Source organism: Odontomachus brunneus, unplaced genomic scaffold (assembly GCF_010583005.1).
Source record: "Odontomachus brunneus isolate Ranch 3 - 2012 unplaced genomic scaffold, Obru_v1 Obru_scaffold_083, whole genome shotgun sequence".
Classification (NCBI taxonomy): Eukaryota; Metazoa; Arthropoda; class Insecta; order Hymenoptera; family Formicidae; genus Odontomachus; species Odontomachus brunneus.
Window position 1 is genome coordinate 1514698 of NW_022639533.1, and position 21116 is coordinate 1535813.

The 21116-nt window shown below is 35.7% G+C and overlaps 3 protein-coding genes across 7 annotated transcripts in view; 2 read left to right on the forward strand and 1 right to left on the reverse strand.

Moving 5' to 3' along the window:
• LOC116847791 (alpha-N-acetylglucosaminidase) overlaps positions 1-6068 on the forward strand; it is an 11200-nt gene extending 5132 nt beyond the window's left edge. Inside the window, exons 2-14 of the mRNA XM_032823169.1 lie at positions 144-307; positions 489-667; positions 1198-1416; positions 1491-1721; positions 2001-2064; positions 2133-2278; positions 2439-2523; positions 3018-3167; positions 3426-3568; positions 4072-4231; positions 4509-4699; positions 5014-5399; positions 5505-6068. Coding sequence (XP_032679060.1) covers positions 144-307; positions 489-667; positions 1198-1416; positions 1491-1721; positions 2001-2064; positions 2133-2278; positions 2439-2523; positions 3018-3167; positions 3426-3568; positions 4072-4231; positions 4509-4699; positions 5014-5399; positions 5505-5641 — 2255 coding nt within the window. The 3' untranslated portion in view covers positions 5642-6068. The remainder of the gene's footprint in view (positions 1-143; positions 308-488; positions 668-1197; positions 1417-1490; positions 1722-2000; positions 2065-2132; positions 2279-2438; positions 2524-3017; positions 3168-3425; positions 3569-4071; positions 4232-4508; positions 4700-5013; positions 5400-5504) is intronic.
• A 299-nt stretch (positions 6069-6367) lies between these two features.
• Positions 6368-21066, reverse strand: LOC116847792. 5 transcript variants are annotated; one of them, XM_032823174.1, is made up of 5 exons: positions 20640-21066; positions 20130-20273; positions 9259-9339; positions 7342-8093; positions 6368-6826 (listed from the first exon to the last, which is right to left on the reverse strand). In XM_032823174.1, the coding sequence occupies exons 3-5, from the start codon at positions 9262-9264 to the stop codon at positions 6445-6447; spliced, it is 1140 nt and encodes a 379-aa protein (XP_032679065.1). In that variant the 5' UTR covers positions 9265-9339; positions 20130-20273; positions 20640-21066; the 3' UTR covers positions 6368-6444. The 5 variants fall into 5 exon arrangements, with proteins under 5 accessions (XP_032679065.1, XP_032679064.1, XP_032679063.1 ...); XM_032823173.1 differs by lacking the exons at positions 20130-20273; positions 20640-21066 and adding an exon at positions 9747-10485 and having other exon boundaries at positions 7342-7670; positions 7752-8093; XM_032823172.1 differs by lacking the exons at positions 20130-20273; positions 20640-21066 and adding exons at positions 9747-9949; positions 10097-10482.
• Positions 12639-19379, forward strand: LOC116847796. Its single transcript, XM_032823183.1, has 5 exons — positions 12639-13033; positions 15975-16232; positions 16320-16443; positions 17520-17737; positions 17973-19379. The coding sequence occupies exons 1-5, from the start codon at positions 12831-12833 to the stop codon at positions 18127-18129; spliced, it is 960 nt and encodes a 319-aa protein (XP_032679074.1). The 5' UTR covers positions 12639-12830; the 3' UTR covers positions 18130-19379.
• Positions 21067-21116: the final 50 nt, after the last annotated feature.

Consider the following 21116-nt stretch of genomic DNA (forward strand, 5'->3'; position numbering starts at 1 on the left):
CTCTCTCTCTCTCTCTCTCTCTCTCTCTCTCTCTCTCTCTCTCTCTCTCTCTCTCTTCATATTGCATTTAGAATATTTTTTCTTAATTTTAGAAATAGAAAATTATACTTTTTGGGATGTACAATAATGAAATATACAATTAGCGTTTCAGAATACTTTGGGTCACATAAAACCGCATACTCTTCCGGAAGTCCAAGCGGAAGCAGCAAAAGATGTCGCAAGAAGACTGTTGGGCAATGAAACCGCTAAACTCTTTGTTATGATAGTGGATAATAATTTGGGACCCGTTGACAAACAAACTTTCATGGTACAGCGCTCACTCTTGAAAACAATATATTTTAAATAAGAAGGTTTAGAGCTGATATTAGAATTAATTAATAAGTTGAGCGTCTTTAAGAGTACCTAAAAGCTCTTAAAGAACTTTGATTAATTAATATATTTGCAGAGAAATAATCCGATATTTTGGGTATTAACTTCTCTTTTGATAGATAACGAAAAATCATCTAGGCGAGATCGAAATTCGCGGCACCACCGGTGTGGCGATCACGTGGGGGTTGAATTATTATTTAAAGAACTACTGCAACGTTCATGTGTCATGGGACGGCATGCAAATCACCCTACCAAACGTGTTGCCAGAAGTCCGAGTGAAGATCATATCCAATGACAGGTGATAGTGTGTTTGTATATAATAATCATAATAATTTATTTATGAAAACAAAACACAGGCTTTCTCTCTCTCGCTCTCGTTCTGATACATATTATAAAATATAATAACGTAAGTACAATTATATGTATAAATTATAATTTAAATTTATAATTGTATAAATAAAAAGTAAATATAAATAGAGGAGGCAACGCAGATAATATTGCTATATAAAGTGAGACAATAGATAGAGTATTAAACATAAACATAATAATGTCATAAGCGAAGTCCTCGGTTTGGATCCTCTTCAGGACAATATACAAAATTTATAAATTGGAACCATATAAAACGAAATATTTAAATTAATTTGATCATTATAATTTGAAAAGTAATTACGTACGCAAAGAGAGAAAGGGAGAGAAAGAGAGAGAGTCCTTTACGAAGTCGATGGTGACAACAGTAAGAAAAACGTTTGAATTTTGTTTGAATTTACAAGTTGATATTCGCATATTTATAGCGAGATATTTGATTTCTTTGTCATTATTTCTCCTCAGATTCAGATATTATCAGAATGTGTGCACTGCGGGCTACAGTTCAGCCTGGTGGCAATGGCAGCAATGGGAAAAGAACATCGACTGGATGGCCCTCAACGGCATCAATCTGGCTCTCGCGTTTACCGCACAAGAAGCGATCTGGCAGAGACTGTTCCACGAGCTAAATCTCACTCAGGTGGAAATTGACGAGCACTTTGGCGGTCCCGCTTTTTTACCCTGGTCGGATACTATTTGTCCTCGAGTTCTTTCTTTCGAACGAATAAAAATAAAATATATTTATTTGACCGCTTCAGGACGAGAATGGGCAACATACGTGGCTTCGGTGGGCCGTTGTCGTCGAATTGGCATAATCGCACCGTACGTCTGCAGCATCAGATTCTACGGCGAATGAGGGATCTCGGGATCGTCCCCGTGCTACCAGCGTTCGCTGGCTACGTACCACGAGCTTTCGCCCGGGTTTTTCCGAACACCAATATGACAAAGATTGAGTCTTGGAGCAATTTCGAGGATGATAAGTATTGCTGGTACGATTCAACGTTATCCGTTTTTTTTTTTTTTTTTTATTTTATTTTGTCTTCGATGATAATTTCTTTTTGTTCTTTTTTTTATTTATTTGATTCCGTAACAATATTCAAAAACTATAAAACAAAAAGTGAAGAAAAATCAATTGGAAGAATATGAAATATGATGATGAAATTGGATGTAAAATACTTTCCTTTGTGTATAGAGAAAAACATATCGTGGAAGTAATATTTACCAAAATTAACGAAATCTTCGGTCTTAATTTAATCTTTTGTTTTTAGTCCTTATTTGTTAGAACCAACAGACCCATTATTTCATACTATCGGAGAAAAATTCCTGAGAATGGTAAGTCAACATAGTTCCAACCTAGAGATGACTAATGAGGCGCCGACGTGAATATTTCATTGCTACAGTATATCGACGAATTTGGCACTGATCACATTTACAATTGCGACACTTTTAATGAGAACGAACCCGTTAACAGCGAACTTGCCTACCTGAGCAACGTCAGTCATTCGGTTTTCCAAGCTATGACCGCAGTCGACCCTCAAGCAATATGGTGAGCGGACAAATTAATAAATATTTTTCTTCTCTCTAATTAATCCTCTAATTAATCTTCCCTCTAATTAATCCTCTCTCTACACTGTAATATCAACATTTCTCTAAGAATTCAAATAAGTACATATTTCTCATGTAAGATTCTTATTTCACTATTCGAGGTTGATGCAGGGTTGGCTGTTCGTGCATAACTTTATATTCTGGACGGAGCCCAGAGTGAAATCCCTCCTGACCTCCGTACCTGTGGTAAGAATATTAATATTTAATATATATCGATCGAGACTCTCGACTACCGTAAATACAGACCGTAATTTACAGACCTGGTAAATGTATAATTACTGCAGCGACATGCTATGCGTCTTACTGTTATTAGATTTATAAAGAATTAAATAATTGTCATATACTTGTAAATATGTACTTTCATAGACTCATAGAATAATCTAATAGACAGAAAAAAATGATGGAAGAAAGAATATACTTATTACAAAATACAACCATTTTATGCAGAAATAAATTAAAATTAGTTCTCCGGAGTAAGAGTAAATAATAAAAATTAACTTTATGTTAAGAAATATTAATTTAATAAATGTTAAGAAATATTAAAGTTGAGATAAATTTTATAGTAAATACATAATTATATTTGTTCTTATAAAAACAATCTACATCAATACTTACCTCATCATAATTACAAAACATATTCCACTTTTTAAGTTTCATTGCTACGCTAAATTTGATCATAGGGACGAATGCTGGTGCTGGATCTGCAGTCGGAACAATTCCCGCAATACGGCCGACTGAAGTCGTATTACGGCCAGCCATTCATCTGGTGCATGTTGCACAACTTCGGCGGCACTTTGGGGATGTTTGGGTCTGCGCAAATTATCAATCAGGTATACCATGTGAATCTGCATTTCTTCACATTTACTTTTCCCGTAGCCGGGAAATTAATAGCACGACTCTAATCACTTTTGAATCTTCCTCATGTAAAATCTTTTGTGCCGAAGAAACCTTTACTTCTGCTTTTCAAATTCTTCGACAAATCCACAAAAATCCTTAGGATTTAAGGGGCGATACGTCGTTACTCGAGATGGTGGATTAGATATGCCGTGATTTACGGGATTACCATTCCACTCAATTTTTTTTCTCAGCGTCCATTCGACGGTAGACATATGAATGACAGTACGATGGTGGGGATCGGCTTGACACCCGAGGGCATTAACCAGAACTATGTAATTTACGAATTGATGAACGAAATGGGATATCGTCACGAGCCCGTCAATCTCGACGCATGGTGAGAATCCAAGTCGAAATTTTAGCTCTGCTTTCGACCTAAACTTTCTAACATCTGTATATCCTGAAGTACCAGTATATTTTTAATGCACATGGAAACTGAAATCCTAATTAGCGCTTCTGAATGGCAGGAAATGCACAAAATGCCACTTGTAGATTTTGAAGAGGACATCTCGATAAAATTCAACTAAATAGAATCGAAAGAGATTGATATAGATTTCAGAGTATCAAACTAAACATTAAATAGAATATTTAGGTCGAGAAAGCAGGACCAAAATATCGACTTGGGAAGTATCGTTTGATTCCGATGCATTACTCGTTGCAATGGCTTTCCGTCCAAAGATACATCGTCTTTAACGTGATCCGCTTTCTTATCTGCTCCCTGATAATCTATACAGCTAGACTGTATAATTTGCAACTTAAATTCGGACGCATAGAAAAAACTGTTCGCTTAAAGTTCAATTAGTTTGTTGATTAAATCGATACTTTGATCTCGGTCGGCAGGTTTGAGAGGTACGCCACTCGAAGGTACGGCGCTTGGAACGAATACGCGGTGGCTGCCTGGAAGCGTCTTGGCAAAACGGTCTACAACTTCGTCGGCATTGAGAGAATCAGAGGGCATTATGTCATTACCAGACGACCGAGCTTAAACATTTCACCATGGGTAGGCATATTTAATCATGATAATTGATATACAATCAATAAAATATCGTTGCATTTCTGCAAATATCTCGATACACCCTAGTCAAAATTATAACCCTATTTTCGATTTCAATGTTACATTTAAGTCTAGTTTGATACTTTGAGATCTATATCAATCTCTCTTAATAAGAAAAATTAAAATAAAGCTTATTTTAATTTACCAACCTTACTGGGAGATTCTTTTTAGGATTTATAAATTATTAGCTTTTAATATAAGTTTAAATTCGCTTTCAATGCAGGTTTGGTACAATCGAGAGGATTTCTACAACACGTGGGACACGTTTTTAAAAGCGAGATACGGTAGAGGCAATAATACTCTCTACAGGCATGATGTGGTTGATATAACAAGACAAGCTCTCCAACTAATGGCCGACAATATTTACACGAATATAGTAGATTGCTACAGAAAAAGAAACATCACTGCCTTTCGGTGAGTGCATTATGATAAGATATATCTTAGATTGATATATCTTATCTAGAATGATGCGTGTGATATGACACATGATATTATTTTCACAATTTTAATTACGCATTTGTTTATTGAATATCACAAATAAGGTAAGGATTTCAAAGAATTAGCAAGAAATTCCCTAATAATATCTCATTATAGCCACTTATAGAGCGTGTAAATGTTTAAAAAATGTAGCTAAGAGCGATCGGTGCGTAGTGATTTATTATTTGGCTTGCACAATATCCGTATTTGAAAGAATTCTGTAATTTCGTTATCGTTGAAACATGTCGCAGGTCGCACGCAGCCGCCTTGTTGGATCTCTTCGACGATCTCGAGGCTATCCTGGCATCGGGAAGTAATTTTCTGCTAGGCACCTGGTTGGCTCAGGCAAAAGATATGGCCGTCGACGAGGACGAGAGACAGTCTTACGAGTACAATGCGCGAAATCAGATTACTCTATGGGGACCGAACGGCGAAATCCGAGACTACGCGAACAAACAGTGGTCCGGAGTAGTCGAGGACTATTTCAAGCCTAGATGGGCACTCTTTCTGGAGGCTCTTGAAAAATCGCTCGTGGAAAGAACCAGAATAAACATCACGGAAATTAACGACAGGATGTTTCTTGAAGTCGAACAGCCGTTCACCTTCTCCACGAAGCTTTATCCGGTAGAGACAAAAGGTATTTCATGTGTCGTCTTGACAATTTTTCATGACAGAGAAGTCAAATTTCATAAAATAATGAATAATTTAGATTATTATTGAAAAATGTTTGATTGTTATTCAGGTGATACTCTCGACATAGCGACGAAAATCATTTCCAAGTGGTTGGTAAAGCAGAATTATAGCCACGTACAGAGACACGTACAGAGACACGTACGAGAAGAGAACCTAAAATATAATCCACCTTCTTTATTCGATTAAACAAAAATTATCGTCGATACACTCAAATATAAGTGACAAGAAGAAAAAGTATGATGAAGAGAAGTGTCGACAGCTTGGCGAAACAAAGCTAATAAGCACGCAACAATAATAAAAGCGATGCTTACATTTTTATGTTGTTGCAATGTTTATGTCGACAACGAAACGCATGTATACGGACTAATAGATAATTTAATAAATTTATCAGAACTTTCAAAAAAATGTAAAAGCCAATCTAAAATTTTACGACAGGCTGCAAGAAATGAAATGAATTGCATCGTAAAAAATATGACCTTCCGTTTTTATAACAAAAGATGAATTATAACTTAATTTTTATAAGTTTAGATTTTCGTTATAAGATTACTCTCTAACAACTTATTACAGTCTTGCATATTATTCCGAAACAAAGAAGTCTTTGACTATGAACATTTATTTCACCTAATATGTACTGATAATATATTACTGGAAAGAAATCATTCTTGAGCATTATAAAATGCACTGCAAATTTTTTAAATGAGTATTTTTTGCAATTATTTGCAATTGTATGCTACTTACTTTGCAATTATTGACTCACAAGCAGATAATGATTTTCTGATAAATAGATAACGACCATAAATCGACTAAATATTGATTTTGTTGTAAAATCTAGCTATCCTATACAGGAACAGATAGATTAGACTTTCGCGATTCACATAACGACACTTTAATTTACTTCTTAAAAAGAATTAATTACATATGAAAATTTTTCATTTTTATTTGAAAAAATTACAAGAACAAATTACAAAAGCGGATCGCTTTTCGAGGAATTAAACCATGTAACGCAAAGGTAACAGGCGTCTGAGATCCTTGTTGAGCGGGCTCGCAGGATTGTCGAGATCTCGCAGCGCCTTCGCTGTCTTAGTCTTCGCGTCGTCTCTGGTAAGTTCGTTTCGCTCGATCACTTTCTCTAAAAGTGACTTCAACTGCGGCCCGACGCCTCCCTCGGCGGACGACTGCAGGACCTTCAGGACATCGTCAGAGTAGCCGGTATAACGCGCTAACCCTTGTTTACGCGCGTCCTTGCTAAGAGCATCGTACAGATCCGCAAGTTGCTGAAGTGCATAAGTAGGTGGTACTTTAGTACGCCTCAAATAACTGTTTAAGCTCGGTCTCGGCACTTGAGCCACTTTCTCGCCCAGCAAAGTAAACCTACGGTCGCAGAAACGGAAGAACGGTTCAGGTGAGTCTTCATTAAAATGTTCTTGACTGATATTTATTTTCGAAATGTCTGTTATTATTAACGGTTTTAGCAAATTACTATTATGAAATTTTCGCCAAAAGTAAACGCGATATTTTTTTCTCGATTTTTCAACGATACTGAGAGAAAAGTATTCGCTGTTTGTGATTATAACTGCACAGTGAAATAATTATCGTTAAGGAAAGCCATTTTTGCAGTAAGTGATAATAATTTTATATGCATGTTACTACTTTTTTATTATAACAATAAAACAAAATAATTTATTAGAATCGTTATTATAAGATACCTTTGTTGATTTTATTAGGACTCTATTAAATGTTTACATATTATGTTTATTAGCAAATGTCTAATTTTCCTTTAATTTTATCAGTAAATATTTATTCTTTTCTTTCATTGTGACTGATGATTTTAATGAGATCATCTATTTTTATTTTCCTCAGCGCAGTAATCGTAGGGAAATACTCACCTCGTCTCTTCCTCCTCGTCCTCAATGTTCTCCATCTTCTCGATTGAAATACCGGTCATGCCCTTGGATTTGTCGGTGACGTTCGAATCCTCGATTAACGGGGACATCGTTGGCCTGACGATTACGTAAATTTCGTCCACGATACTATCGATGGTCGGTTCCTTTCTTTTCGAATCGTCCGGCGTTCCCGAGACGGTCGCCTGCGTTGATCGTTGCGGCGACGCATCGTCGTCCGACGAACTTTCGATCTCCGGCGTCCCGCTAAAAGCATTCTCGTTCGTCGGGGTCTTATTCCCCTCGCTCACCTCCGATACTTCCTGATTCAGTTCCTGGAACTCCAACATGGGCTCCGGTAACTCGTGATTCGTCTCCGGCGTGGCATAGTTCGTTTCGGCGGTCTCCTCATTTACCTCGGGCGATTCTTCGTGGTCGAACGAAGCTGGAACACTCGCAGTCGACGCCTCCATGCGTTGGACGGTCTTCGTCAGGTCGTCATAGGTCTCGGACGATCCGTGACTCGATACCTTGGTCACGAAATTGGCAGGCGAAATTGAAGACGAAGTCCCCGCCACCTCGCTGTGCATCGCCGTGGTTGCAGCTGTGGAAATCGCGGAGGTCGCTTTGGGCGTCGTCGACTGCGGTTGCTGATGCTTCATCGATTGAATCGTCGGCAGGGGTTTAGCTGTTGAATGCTCCAGCAGCATTTCCTCCGACTGGACGAGCTTCAGTTGCTCGACCGCGTGGAAAATTACCTGATTCAGAGATACATAGCTATCTCTCTCTATGTCCAATACTCGATAGTTCGAAAACTCGACAAGATCTGGGTCTGAAATAATTTTGCTAAGGTACGCGAAAACACGCAAAATATATGTAGGTATATACGACGTATATTACACTTTTTCTGTATCTCTGCAATAAATTTTGCCGCGTTACGATCCATTTAAACTTGTAATTACACTCGAATAATGTTCATATAACTCGCTTTCAAACCTCTCTCTCCCTTTCATCCTATATAATCTTGAAGTTTAAGGGTGCCTTCTTTTACACTACTGTAAAACATTTCCTCTCGTTATTTACATCAGTACGTTTGTGTAAATTATTATTTACATTTTAAACAGCCATTTCTACTTTTACGTCGCGCTCTTCTTGTCTACCGAATTTATTATAAAATCCAATTTCTGTCCTTATATAAAGTCTTTATATAAAGAAAACATTTTAGCTGTTGCTCCATCTTTGGGTATTATATCAAAATTATAGTAAAACTGTCACCGTTCTATACTCAGTGAAAATAAAAAGAAATAATAATAATATTGACATTTTTAGTAATTGAGAGAAAGAGATATTAGTACCCGGGAAAAAAAAGTTTAGATAAAAGCCAGATATGGATTTTGTCCAAGATCTGATCAGATATAATCAGATATAATTCAAATATGATTCAGATCTGTCCATATATAATTATATATAATTGTATATATGATTATATATGATTATATGTGGACAGATCTCAATCATATCTGAATTATATCTGATTATATCTGATCAGCTCTTGACAAAATCTATATCTGGCTTTTATCTGAACTTTTTTTTGCCGGGTAGGATTCTATAGATCGACAAATTATCAGGCTAGTAAAAATTGGACCAGTAAAAATAAATAGGCGAGTTATCACTGAAAGTTTCGTTACAAATATTAAATTTCTTTAAATTCCTCGCTGTGATAAACTATATCTAAAGTTCAGACGTCATTAGGAAAAATGTGAAGGTCAGGTGCGCGTAACGACGAATCAACGAAAAAACACAAGTGTGTAAAATATACTCGGTACACCCGGTAGTTATTAGCCAATCGTCAATTAAGCGAAATTAGACGGGCACATAATGTTCGCAGAATCTTCTCTCATTAATTCGAGTAAAGTGACTCACCTGCATAGCGGCGGGAAGATACGAGTTCGAGTACACTGGTGTTGCAAAGGCCGGTGGCTTCCTAACGATTCCGGCGGTAGCCTGGAGCCGTGGAGGAATTTTAATTAACATTTCCGCCGAAGCGCACGAAAGCCGGCTTTAGTCCGTGCCGTTAGTCGCGATTATAGCGGTGTTTATATGGAAATATTTTACATTGGAAGCGGATCAGACGGCAGCGTTATTACTAATACAACGTGAAATGTCAGAGTTGAGCGAGGGACGCTATATCGAAAACGCGATATCACGCGAACGAAATTTATCGCCGGCGAAGGTGAGGAGAAAAATAGGCTTCTCTCAAACGACACCTCGATTTCTGATCAAACCATCGAAATGGTGAACTCTGCAAACAGCAACATTCTTCTTACGTTTGACGCGTCAAAACGCCGATTTGCACTTATCGTTGCACCTCGACGCGAAATAATCACGGAGCAACGATGAACGTCATTTACCTGTCGAAGAGTCAGGACCACCATCAAGCTGCACCACAACACCTTCATAACGAAATTAGATTCTCTCTCGCTATCAGCCGAAAGCAATTACCACCTCTTCAAATGCGCGCTTTGCAAGGGATAACAAAACCCACTATGCTCTGTGGCATACCACCAATCGTCGGACTCAATCCGGGATGTATCGCGTTACCCTTGAGAAGTTGCTGAAGGTGTGCGACGGATGAGAAACTGATTATTTCAATCCTAAGACTACACTCAAACGTCCAAGAGAGAGAAGAGAGAGAAAAGAAAAAGTGGAAAAAGAAACAGAAGTACTTTATACCGTCTTTCTGGGAAATTTTCCAACGCACCGTAAGATTCGTCGTCGTCGGATTTCGCGATCGGTCTCGAAGTACGCGGACGGTCGTTCGAACGAGACTGGTCTCGAAAAGACTTGTAACGGTTCCAGGTCGTCCTCGGCGTCGCACACCTCCACATTCGCGATCGCACATATGTAAACGAGCGGCTCTCTGCGGGAGTATTAATTGCGTGACGAGCCGGCTAGGCGCGCACGCGGTCGCAAGCCAGCTCTCGTCGGTGCTGTCGTGTCGTGTAAGTAAGTCACGCCGTGACGCCTCAACCGAGTTGTCATTGGTATGTGATGCACGTCCATGGACAAGGAGGCGACGTACTTCCCGCTATGCACTCCTCGGGTCATCCTCGATCTGTATATCGATTGTACGGTATTTCCGCGGTTCCTTTGCCATTCCAGAAGTTCTCCTGAAGGATTCGCGAGGCAAATCAGGCTCGAATCGTCCCGAGGAAAAGTGCGGAGGGAGTACAATTTCTCATCGCATTTTGTCACATCACCTTAAGTTGAATTTTCCCCTGATTCAATAACTACCAGCGGAACTCAACTTAAACGTCACATTACATGACATAGACACGAAAATAGCGAGATTTTCGAAAAGGAAGTTACGCGTAAAAGTTTCCAAATAACTTGTTAATTTATAGCAGCTTTCTTCTCGCTCTCCTTCTTTCCCGTGTTTTATCATTCCCCGATAATCTCGAGACTTTTCCTACCGTGCCTCCGAAAACTTTCGCGCGTTTTCTTAAACGTCTTGGGTCAGAGTATCCCGAGTCTGCTTTAAATCCGCCGTGAATCGTTCACCAGCTTCGCTTGACCCTCTTTCCCGAAGAGCCGATACGACAATTTCGCACCAACGATCCAATAAGAGTAAAATTTCGCGGCCGAGGACAGCTCTTTCAAGGCGAGTTGGTTGCGGCACTTGGCCCTAAATCTTAAAAAGGAAACAAAAAATGCATAACAGAATAAAAAAGAGATAATCCAACCGGTTTTTCGAGCGACTTCTACGTCATTCGTTTTGCGACTTTAAAATCGTTGCAGTTTCGCGAAGAGTTGGTAGTCGTTGTAAAATTTATGTTTTTTGCAGAATGGCAGAGAAAAATTTTGTAAAAATTATGTTCTCCCGAGTTTTACGTCGTGGATCAAAAATAATTCTCATCGGAAATAGAAAATAAAAAATGTAAAACAAATAGTTAAAAAAATTAAAATGTTTTGATTTAAGGTTTTATATTAGATTGAAGAGGGAAGATGAGTCGAGGAAGAAACTACATACAAGGTGTCTCAAAACAACCTTCGAAGCTCTCGTAGAAGCATAGTATGGATTCAAGTAAGTATAAAAGTCCTATATCGTTTTATGATATTTGTAATAATTATCTAGATATTAACTAAAAAAGATTTGTATAATATCGCATGCTTGTACAAAGCTTAAGTCAAATTGAACAAAAAAGTCCTTTACTATTTTCATAATAACTTTGTACACTTTTAATTATTAATTAAAGAGGACTGGCGGATGATCGCTTGCGATAATATATTAATATTAATTACTAAAAATCTACAAAGGATTTTTATTAGGAAAAAGATAGAGGGCTTTTTTGTTCAGAACTGGACAAAATTGTTATTAGAAGGAAAGATAAATTGAGGTTCAGTTACAGTGGCATTAACAAAAAGTAATCATATCGAGAAACTACGTGTGTGAGTAGCGTTCCTAACGTATATTCACCACGTCACGTTCTACGAGACATGACACTAAAACAGTATTGCCAACTATAAATTTTAAAATCCACTATAGATGCCAAAAAACCAGAAACAAGTTGAAATCTGTGACGTGTAGTGTCGCCACAAACTTCTATATATAACTAGACTGCCTTATATACAATATCAAAAAGTGAACTCTGGGAAGTATGTATTACATACAAAACGTGAATACATAGAAATAAATTTTTTACATGTGTCTCACTTTTCCTCTTTCCTTTTCCCCACCAATTATACGATTAGGGCCTTCACAAATTGATATAACAGTAACGTAAAACGTACCGTAAGAATTGACGTTGAGAATCGTCGAAACGTAAGATCGCTATTTTTATGAATACTCGATTGTAACTGGTCAATTTTTACGGTACGTCTTACGTTAAGGGACGTCTACATTGGAAGTAAGCAGTAAGAAGTAGGAAGTAAGAATAAGAAATTGACCAATCATAGTTGATTATTCTTCTCACATTCGACTGTGGTTGATCAATTTCTTACTCTTACTTCCTACTTCTTGCTATTTACTTCCAATGTAGACGTCCCTTTACTCTTATGCCAATTTGTATGTGATGGCCCTTAAGCTGGTGGCACATAGAAAAACTTAAGCAATAAAACGTAAGCAGTAAGCAAATTGACCAATCACAGTCATTGATTCTTCTTACGGTCCAAGAATCAATGACTGTGATTGGTCAATTTGCTTACTGCTTACGTCTTACTGCTTAAGTTTTTCTGTGTGCTACGGCCCTAAGCCAAGGAACGCTTTACTGGACGCATATATCTGTCCTTCCATCAGTCCTCTGCACTAGTATACACGTCTGTAATGTATACAATTTTGTGTACTATGGCCTTAAGTCTAGTTATATATAGAGCCTATAGTCACTCTTCTCGACAATAGACTGGAATCAGACAAAGAAGAATCCACGTGGCTCGAGCACTAATCTAACGAAATTAAATCTAATAGACTCGAAGTTACAAATAAAAGTTGTATTACCATGGACCTAAAACCAAAGGAAGACGTGAAATCCGAGGAATGGAAGTCAAACAAGGAACTTTACCCGACTTGGCATAAAGTTGGAAAAGTGAGAGCCATGTACTTGTATCCGCTGTTAAAAGGTTCTCCGGAGAGTGTTGATACATGCTGTATTTATCGCAATCAACTATGTGGATATCTTAACAAAACTTCAGTACTAAATGAGTAAGTATGATGTATAATTCACTATTTTAATATTGAGTTTTTGCAATAGTGTCTTTGTCTCTTGTCTCTGGTTATTTTACTTGAATTCAAATCTTTATTTATAGCCCTTTCACCAAGATACGAAAAGATACGTTTCTCAAAAAATCGCAAGTCCGAACGTGTTCGAGTACGTCTTAACGTAACGGCGGTTAAGGCGAAACTTGCAATACCGTCTTTCAGATACGGTAACGCTAAAATACGTTCCGATATTCACTGCCAGTACTGCGAATATACAACTTGTGTTACGTATCCTATAGATATGAAGTACTAATACTGAATATCGGATGTAGCGTTATCGTATCTGAGACACGATATTGAATGCCTAGAATTAAATTTTTTACATGTGTCTCACTTTTCCTCTTTCCTTCTCCCCACCAATTATACGATTAGGGCGTTCACAAATTAACATAAGAGTAACGTAAGACGTACCGTAACAATTGACCAATCACGTTGAGAATCGTCGAAACGTAAGATCGCCATTTTTATGAATACTCAATTGTAATTAGTCAATTTTTACGGTACGTCTTACGTTACTGTTATATCAATTTGTGTGGAGGCCCTTAAACTGGTGACACATAGAAAAACTTAAGCAGTAAAACGTAAGCAGTAAGCAAATTGACAGATGATGATCGCACTGTAGCGTTATCGTATCTGAGACACGATATCGCAAAAACTTCCTATTCTCTTGCGGTGACAATTAATTGGTGGATTATTAATAATTGGCGGATATTCGTGAAACATATGCATCAATCGAAACTCCTGCTTGAGATGAATGGAAACATACATTACCTAATTCAATTTAATTTAACCGGCTCTGGGAAATACAAATTAATAATAACAATAGTAAGGACAATAGGAGCCAAAAAGCAGACTTTTCTCGCCTTTTACTTATAAACCATTTCAATTTATTCGGTTTTCTATTGTATGCGAATATTAGCTAGCGAACAATGATGTGACGGATTTTACTTCACACAACGGCGATAGGGAATCGTGACCATTCTTTATTGGTCATTTTTATAATCGACAACCGCGTGAAGAGGGCCACATTAAATGGTCGAAAAATGTTGGAAACGTTTGGAAAATAAATTCGTAATTGATTTAAGGTAAACGTCCCAGTGATCAAACATACATGTCCCAATGATTAACATATTAGTTTTGTATTTTCTTTATTAAAATGCTTTTCAATATACAAAATAATATAATAAATGAAAAGAAATATTTAGTTACTTTGTGATTTTGTTTCATTTATTGATAAGCAAAACAACAAGCTTAACAAACACAAATATATTATTAATAATTCAATTATCGGTACACGTTCAATCACTAGGACATTTACCTTATGTAACTGTTGGCGCTTAAAATCTACTTTTTGACTCTTATTGTCCTTACTATTGTTATTACCTAAATCAGTTTATGCAATATCACAGAATTCTTTCAAGTAAACTAAACGAGACAGTATTGAGACTTTCAAATATTCAATCACTAAAAATTTATTTTTGGACAATAATAGTCGCTCAAAGATGTTGGTAGCGATTAACAACTGCTTACTGAAATAAAAAATTATTATTCTAATTAAAATAACATGCTTGCGCTTCTCTCTCTATCTTTTCTTTCATATTTCTCTTTTACGTTTTCGTTCTTTTCTTTTCTATTTTCTTATTAAATATATTATTCTCTATTATGAAATAATTATTTATTATTATAGTAATATTTTACTCCTTTTCATAAAATAATTGCGGTTTTACGAAATAATTACTGTTTATTATTGTAAAATCTTACATAATTTTGATATAACTAGTATGTTACTAAAGGTATAGTAACGCGCGGACTCGGGTATCCCAGTAATTACAAAATACTATAATTTCTAAAGGGTACACCCCAGAGTGTTTAATAAACTCTACCCTACTCTACTTTCTCATTGACTAAACATTAATTCTTAGCGATTTGTTTCGTTATTACAAAATAATAATGTCAAGTCAAATTTCTAATCATTAACATGTATATTCGAATTAATCTCTTGTTTGATTGAAACACAGACAAATGATAGATGTTTACGACTACTAATTGAATATCTATAATCAGACCAAATAGTGGTATTCAACTGTTTAATATCGAAGAATTCCTTAGATTAATGGAATTGATATTCTTATCTCTGAATTGATCGGATTAGATCAGAACTCGGCACGCGTTGCACATTTTAATTAATTTTCTTTCGAGAAGCGTGTTTAAAATTGAAATCGAAAAATAAATACATACTTAATAATTCTTTTAATAATTAATAATTAACACTTTAATGATTAACACATCTTTAATTTCTCTTCCAATATATTTTAATAAATTCATGTATTTATATACTTTATTAATATAAAAGTCTCAAGATATTAATTTTACCTATCGATTTCTCTCATTATTTTACATATAAAAGTATTTACATAAGATAAATCGAAAAATTTACGAGATATTTCATATTTTATATTGAAATTATCAAGATAAAATACAAAATATTTCTAAGAGATATTTACTTTCCATAATTTTATTTAAAGAAATTAAGATGACCTTAAAAACTTATATCTTAAAAAAAATTACAAAAAAAAGAAAAAAACGTCAATTCATAGTCCCTTCTAAACCAAAGTAAAATAAAACAAAACAACCGAACTAAAATAAAACAACTTACAACAAAAATAGTTTAAACTGATCCAGTAGAAACAGAAGTAATTAAAACTTCCAAATTATGTATTGCCCATTCTATATAACGGAAATATATATAATTAGTTCTGCTATTCACACATAAACTATGTCTGTTTTATACAATTACATAAAAATATGCAAGATAGTTGGTAGGGAAAGTTCCTCAAGCAAACAACGATAGTAAATGTATTAAACTTTTATTTCGTATTATCAGAATGTTTGTAGTGTACGATGAAGTGTCCAGAGCAATTTGTACGGCGAATGAAGTACACGAGTTGAACACGTTTACAGTCTTGATCATGGATCACAGTGTAATAGCACTGAGAGTACATTCAAATTCCATAGCCCTAATTCTACCTAAGATCGTGGCTAATGGAAATGTTAAAACGTTGGTGACGTCATTCTATAATAAATTTATAGTTTTTGTAAGTGTCTTAGATTGCGGCGACGTAGTAGCCAACTGGCTTAGAAGGTATGAGCAGTTAATCATTTTTGCGACATTTCGCGATATGTCATCTAAAATTTAATATTGATTTAATATTGATTAATTGCTTTACAGAAACACCAATAACAATCGTTTACGCTTGGGATTTATACATGATCTAGGACCGCAAAAGTTTGAAAAAGCTAAGGAGGACTTTGAGGGACGCAACTTGTTTAAGAGCGATTCCAGGGAGTTTATGGTATTAAAATGTCCCAAATTGTGAAACGTTTATTCATTAACAACTAGCGATTCGAGTGATCCCAGATAGACTTTTATGATTACCATGGCGTGACAAACTTTACAATCTTTTAGATATATTTATGGAGCCAATATTGAATTTTGATTATATTTACATTATGCAATGATGTGAATTATTTATTATATGGACAAATTTACTATGATTTACTCTCAGATATTCATATTGCATTTCACACATATTATTTTGAGTAAATTCTGATCATTTTTTTCGAATCTTCCTCCGTTGTGATAATTTTTCTTTTTTTTATCGTCGTTTTATGTGATAAATAACGTATATAATAACGTTTTCAAAGATACGAATTATTATCGATCCGGGGTTCATTAATAACATCATAGCCTTTACTACTCAATTGCAAGGCTTGGCAGAAGCATTTGATCAATTGCCCCAATTCAGTCAAAAACATTCGAAATACATTCGAACACGCTGTGGTCCGTATTAACAGTCATTTTTTGAAACCTGTCTGAAATGCGACACTCAGATTTTTATTCAAAGTCAGATCTAAGTTCTTCAGTTGAATTGTGATAAGTGTGACATTTATATCTACAGTCGTGCGATTCAATTGAAAAACTTTCATCTAACTCTAAATTGAAATTTGAGTATCTTATTTGAAACGCGTCTCAAATAATGACTATTAATACGGGCTTATATCATATAAGTAATTTATAAAGAGGGAGAGAGAAAGAAAAATTCCACATTTACACATTTTGATCATTTAACTTTGCACATGAGTAAAATAGCTGAAAAATTTATTTTTAATACGTACAGTTGTCTACCTGAGATCTGGTCGAATTTTTTCATCTTTCCAGTTAACGTCAATCATATAACTCGAGTAAAATTATTGAAAATTAGCTAATCAAACTAATCACCCAAGTAGCACATATTATTTAGCCAAATAGCGGTTAGCCGCTATAGAATCTACGTTGGTGATGCTCGGATACATCTCGTGTGACATCATCCCGACACTAAAACGTTATATTTTTAGTTTAATACACACAACTCGCATTTATTCTTTGCAGATGCTTTTCGAACGTGTTCCGTCTGTAAGGTTAGTAACGTGCGAAACGTTTGACGAAATAGTCCATTCATGCTCATACGAGCAGTTACAACAATTAAATCCGAATATTATTATTTCGTCGATTGGTCAAAAACCATTCAATGAGAAAAAGTGGAAGAAAATTAAAATCGGTAATCACGTGGTCGTCAATAATGTCTATAATATCAACTTGGAAGACAGGTAATTAAAGTGAATATATACGTTTACCACATATATATGAATCCAGCAGATATTCGAGCGCGCTAACCAGCAATCGCGATCTCATCGGATCGATTTAATTTGTTTAAGACAGATTTCGAAACTTTTATGATGATTTCGAGATATCGTTCCATTGGTAGTCTTTGACTTATTTATTTATCTGTTATTATTAATATGATTATTATCTAGATAATTCGTGTTTCTTTATTTGATCTAGTCCGACATCGCAAATCAATTTGAAAGACATGCCCATAGATTTGCAATGGGAAATGTTATTATTGCATTGCGAAGTAGTGTGCTCAGGAGTTGTGGAAGAAGACGATGAAGTATTCGCCCTTTATGATAGTGGAGATGATGAAGAAGTTGATAGTTAGAAAATTTCTTCCAGATGTTTTTTTTATTTTACATTTTGATTTCCCGAATTTGTAAATCTGTCATAGATTAACGATCTTCATTGCACCCGGCGTAAACAATAATCGAAATGACCTTATTACAAATTAAAATCTCCAAGGCATAAAAGAACTTTCATTTACCGTGTTGATATTCAAAGATAAGTCGTTCGCTTACATATCCGCTTCTTCGTGAGATATGAACAATATGCTCAGAAATAAATAGAAAGCATAATAAATCAGGTAAACATGTAGTTCGACCTATTGCTTGCGTCCGTTACACGAGATTTGCGTAGCAGGTAACATTTCACGGGTGTCAACCGTGAAATGTGAATAAATACAAATCGTTGCGATGGAAGCGATTGGTCCGATCATGGATCAATTGCTTCTTCAGTTTGTTCTAAAAATTTGGTCGATCAAAGAGAGTATAAATCGTAAGATCGCAAAGAATCCACGTTCAATAAATTAAGAAACGGCGTCGTCAATAGAATATGGCAACTAATATTTCATAAGAAAGTGCGTGAACAAAGCAGCCCAGGTAGCAAAACTTATGACACATCTTAAGGTAATTTTATCGTTAAATATTGTATTTTCAATGACGCATTAAAAGAAGCACTAATTTGTTAAACAAAATTATTTATCAAACTTATTTATTTCTTAAACAAAATTACACTTGTTCCTATAAGTTTATTTCTCTGTTAAGTGTTAATTAAAACAAAAAATATTAAAACAAAAAATTGAAATAAATATATATACACACAATGTTATAAAAAATATATACACACAATGTTATAAAAAAAACAATGTTACGAAAAAAAACAGTTATTTTTTTATATCCCTGATGGGTGTTGTATTTGTGTATTTTATTTAATATACAGAAAGAACGATTTGGATGAATCAAATAAACGCTTCTTTGGAATAGTCCAAACGAATTTTTCGATTGATCAAACAAAATTTTGTTTGAAGCAACAAAAATATTTATTTGCGGCTTAGTACCAAAGAAATATTTTTCTTGTGTCAACCAAATAATTCGTTTGGACTATTCCAAAGAAACATTTATTTGAATCAATAAATCGTTCTTTCTGTGTAGTTTATCTAATAGAGATATATACAAACTATAAAAAGGGAGTTAGATTAGTATTTAAATATGTGTATATACAGAATGTCTGATGATACATATACAACTCTCGTATACGTGTAGATTAAATCAAACTGAATAAAAAATTCCTCTAGTATTTTGCGAACAATCACGTAAAATTTTTAGTTACTAATTAAAGAAGATTGGCAATTGATCACGCGAGATATGGTGCAGAGTGTAAGTATGATATGCGCTGTGTATTTATTATATTAGGTTAAACTGAACAAGAAAGTTCTTTACCAGTTTGCAAATAGTCACTTAGATTTTTCAGTTATTAATAAAAAAAGATTGCTAAATCACGCATCATTTGATATGTGGCTATTAATCTTGTACACGAAGTGCACAAAGGCAGAAAATCCTTACATATTTTACAGTACGCCGTGAACCAGAAAAAAACTTTGTGAATCACTGACTTAAGTCAGTATACCGAGAAAACGAACGAGACATTCCTCTTTTAACTGAAAATATCAGAAGAAAAGAACGGGTCGCATGATAAACTTTTAAAGAAAACAAGTCTCACAATAATTGTTCAGAATTTCAGGTTTTCTAGCAATTGTAAATTCCTGTAGCATGTCTTTGTGAGAGCGATATAATTTAGAGAACCTAGAATATCTAACATTGCAATATATCGTTGTATCCAATAATCAACATATTTGAAGAACACAAAAATCATTGGATCGAAATCGGTCAAGTCAAAAAACTACAAGTATATCCACTGACATCGTGCCATCCTATAAATGCTAAAGAAGTTATAATTGGCTACAATGGAATAACTTTCAATGAAAATCTTTGGAATAAGTGAATCGCGATGCACAATTATTTGACTTTCTTGAGTTTAAACGCTTACCCATTTTGCGCTTGCACGAATAACAATAGGTCTGTTCCTTTTAGCTGAATGCTAGGTCGCATCTTTTGTCTTTAGAGTGAAACAAACACATAATCAAGCATTGAGGGGAGAGAAGTTTCTTCTTCCAGTGCAGCACTAGTTCAGCTGAAAAGAACAAGACTTATATCGCTGAAATCGTTTCAAAAACGTTGAACTCACGCATAACTCGTCAATTATACGAGAATGTGTGTTGCACCGGCAAAAATAATATAAGAATTTTTATTTCACGCTGTCAGAATGTTCGTAATATATAATAACACGAGTAAATGCGTCTACGATAACATTGTTGTCTATTTATCGCAAATAACAGTGAAATACGTGGCAAATGACAAATTGGAGTTATCAATATTCGATTTGAAGTTAACTCTGAACCTGGATAAAATACAGCAAAACGAACAAATGAAGTGCACACAGTTGATAAATGGAACCTCGACGCGAAATAATCACGGAGCAACGATGAACGTCATTTACCTGTCGAAGAGTCAGGACCACCATCAAGCTGCACCACACACCTTCATAACGAAATTAGATTTTCTCTCCCTCTCAGCCGAGAGCAATTCCCACCTCTTCAAATGTGCGCTTTGCAAGGGATAACAAAACCCACTATGCTCTGTGGCATACTACCAATTGTCGGATTCAATCCGGGATACATCGCGTTACCCTTGAGAAATTGCTGAAGGTGCGAGGGATGAGGAACTGATTTTTTTCAACCCTAAAACTACACTCAAACGTCCAAGAGAGAGAAGAGAGAGAAAATGGGAAAAGAAAGAGAAGGGAAAGAAGTACTTTATACGGTCTTTCCGGGAAATTTTCTAACGCACCGTCGGATTCGTCGTCGTCTGATTTCACGGTCGGTCTCGAGGTACACGGACGGTCGTTCGAACGAGACTGGTCTCGAAAAGATTCGTAACGGTCGTCCTCGACGTCGCACACATTCGCGATCGCACG

Coding starts and splice junctions, on each gene's coding strand:
- LOC116847796 (XM_032823183.1), top strand. CDS start 12,831: ATGGACCTAAAACCAAAGGAAGACGTGAAATCCGAGGAATGGAAGTCA. Junction 13,034..15,974: donor AAAACTTCAGTACTAAATGA/GTAAGTATGATG, acceptor TCGTATTATCAG/AATGTTTGTAGTGTACGATG. Junction 16,444..17,519: donor GCGATTCCAGGGAGTTTATG/GTATTAAAATGT, acceptor TATTCTTTGCAG/ATGCTTTTCGAACGTGTTCC.
- LOC116847792 (XM_032823172.1), bottom strand. CDS start 9,794: ATGAAGGTGTTGTGGTGCAGCTTGATGGTGGTCCTGACTCTTCGACAG. Junction 9,340..9,746: donor TGGTCCTGACTCTTCGACAG/GTAAATGACGTT, acceptor CCACGGCTCCAG/GCTACCGCCGGAATCGTTAG. Junction 8,094..9,258: donor ATCTTCCCGCCGCTATGCAG/GTGAGTCACTTT, acceptor TCTCTGAATCAG/GTAATTTTCCACGCGGTCGA.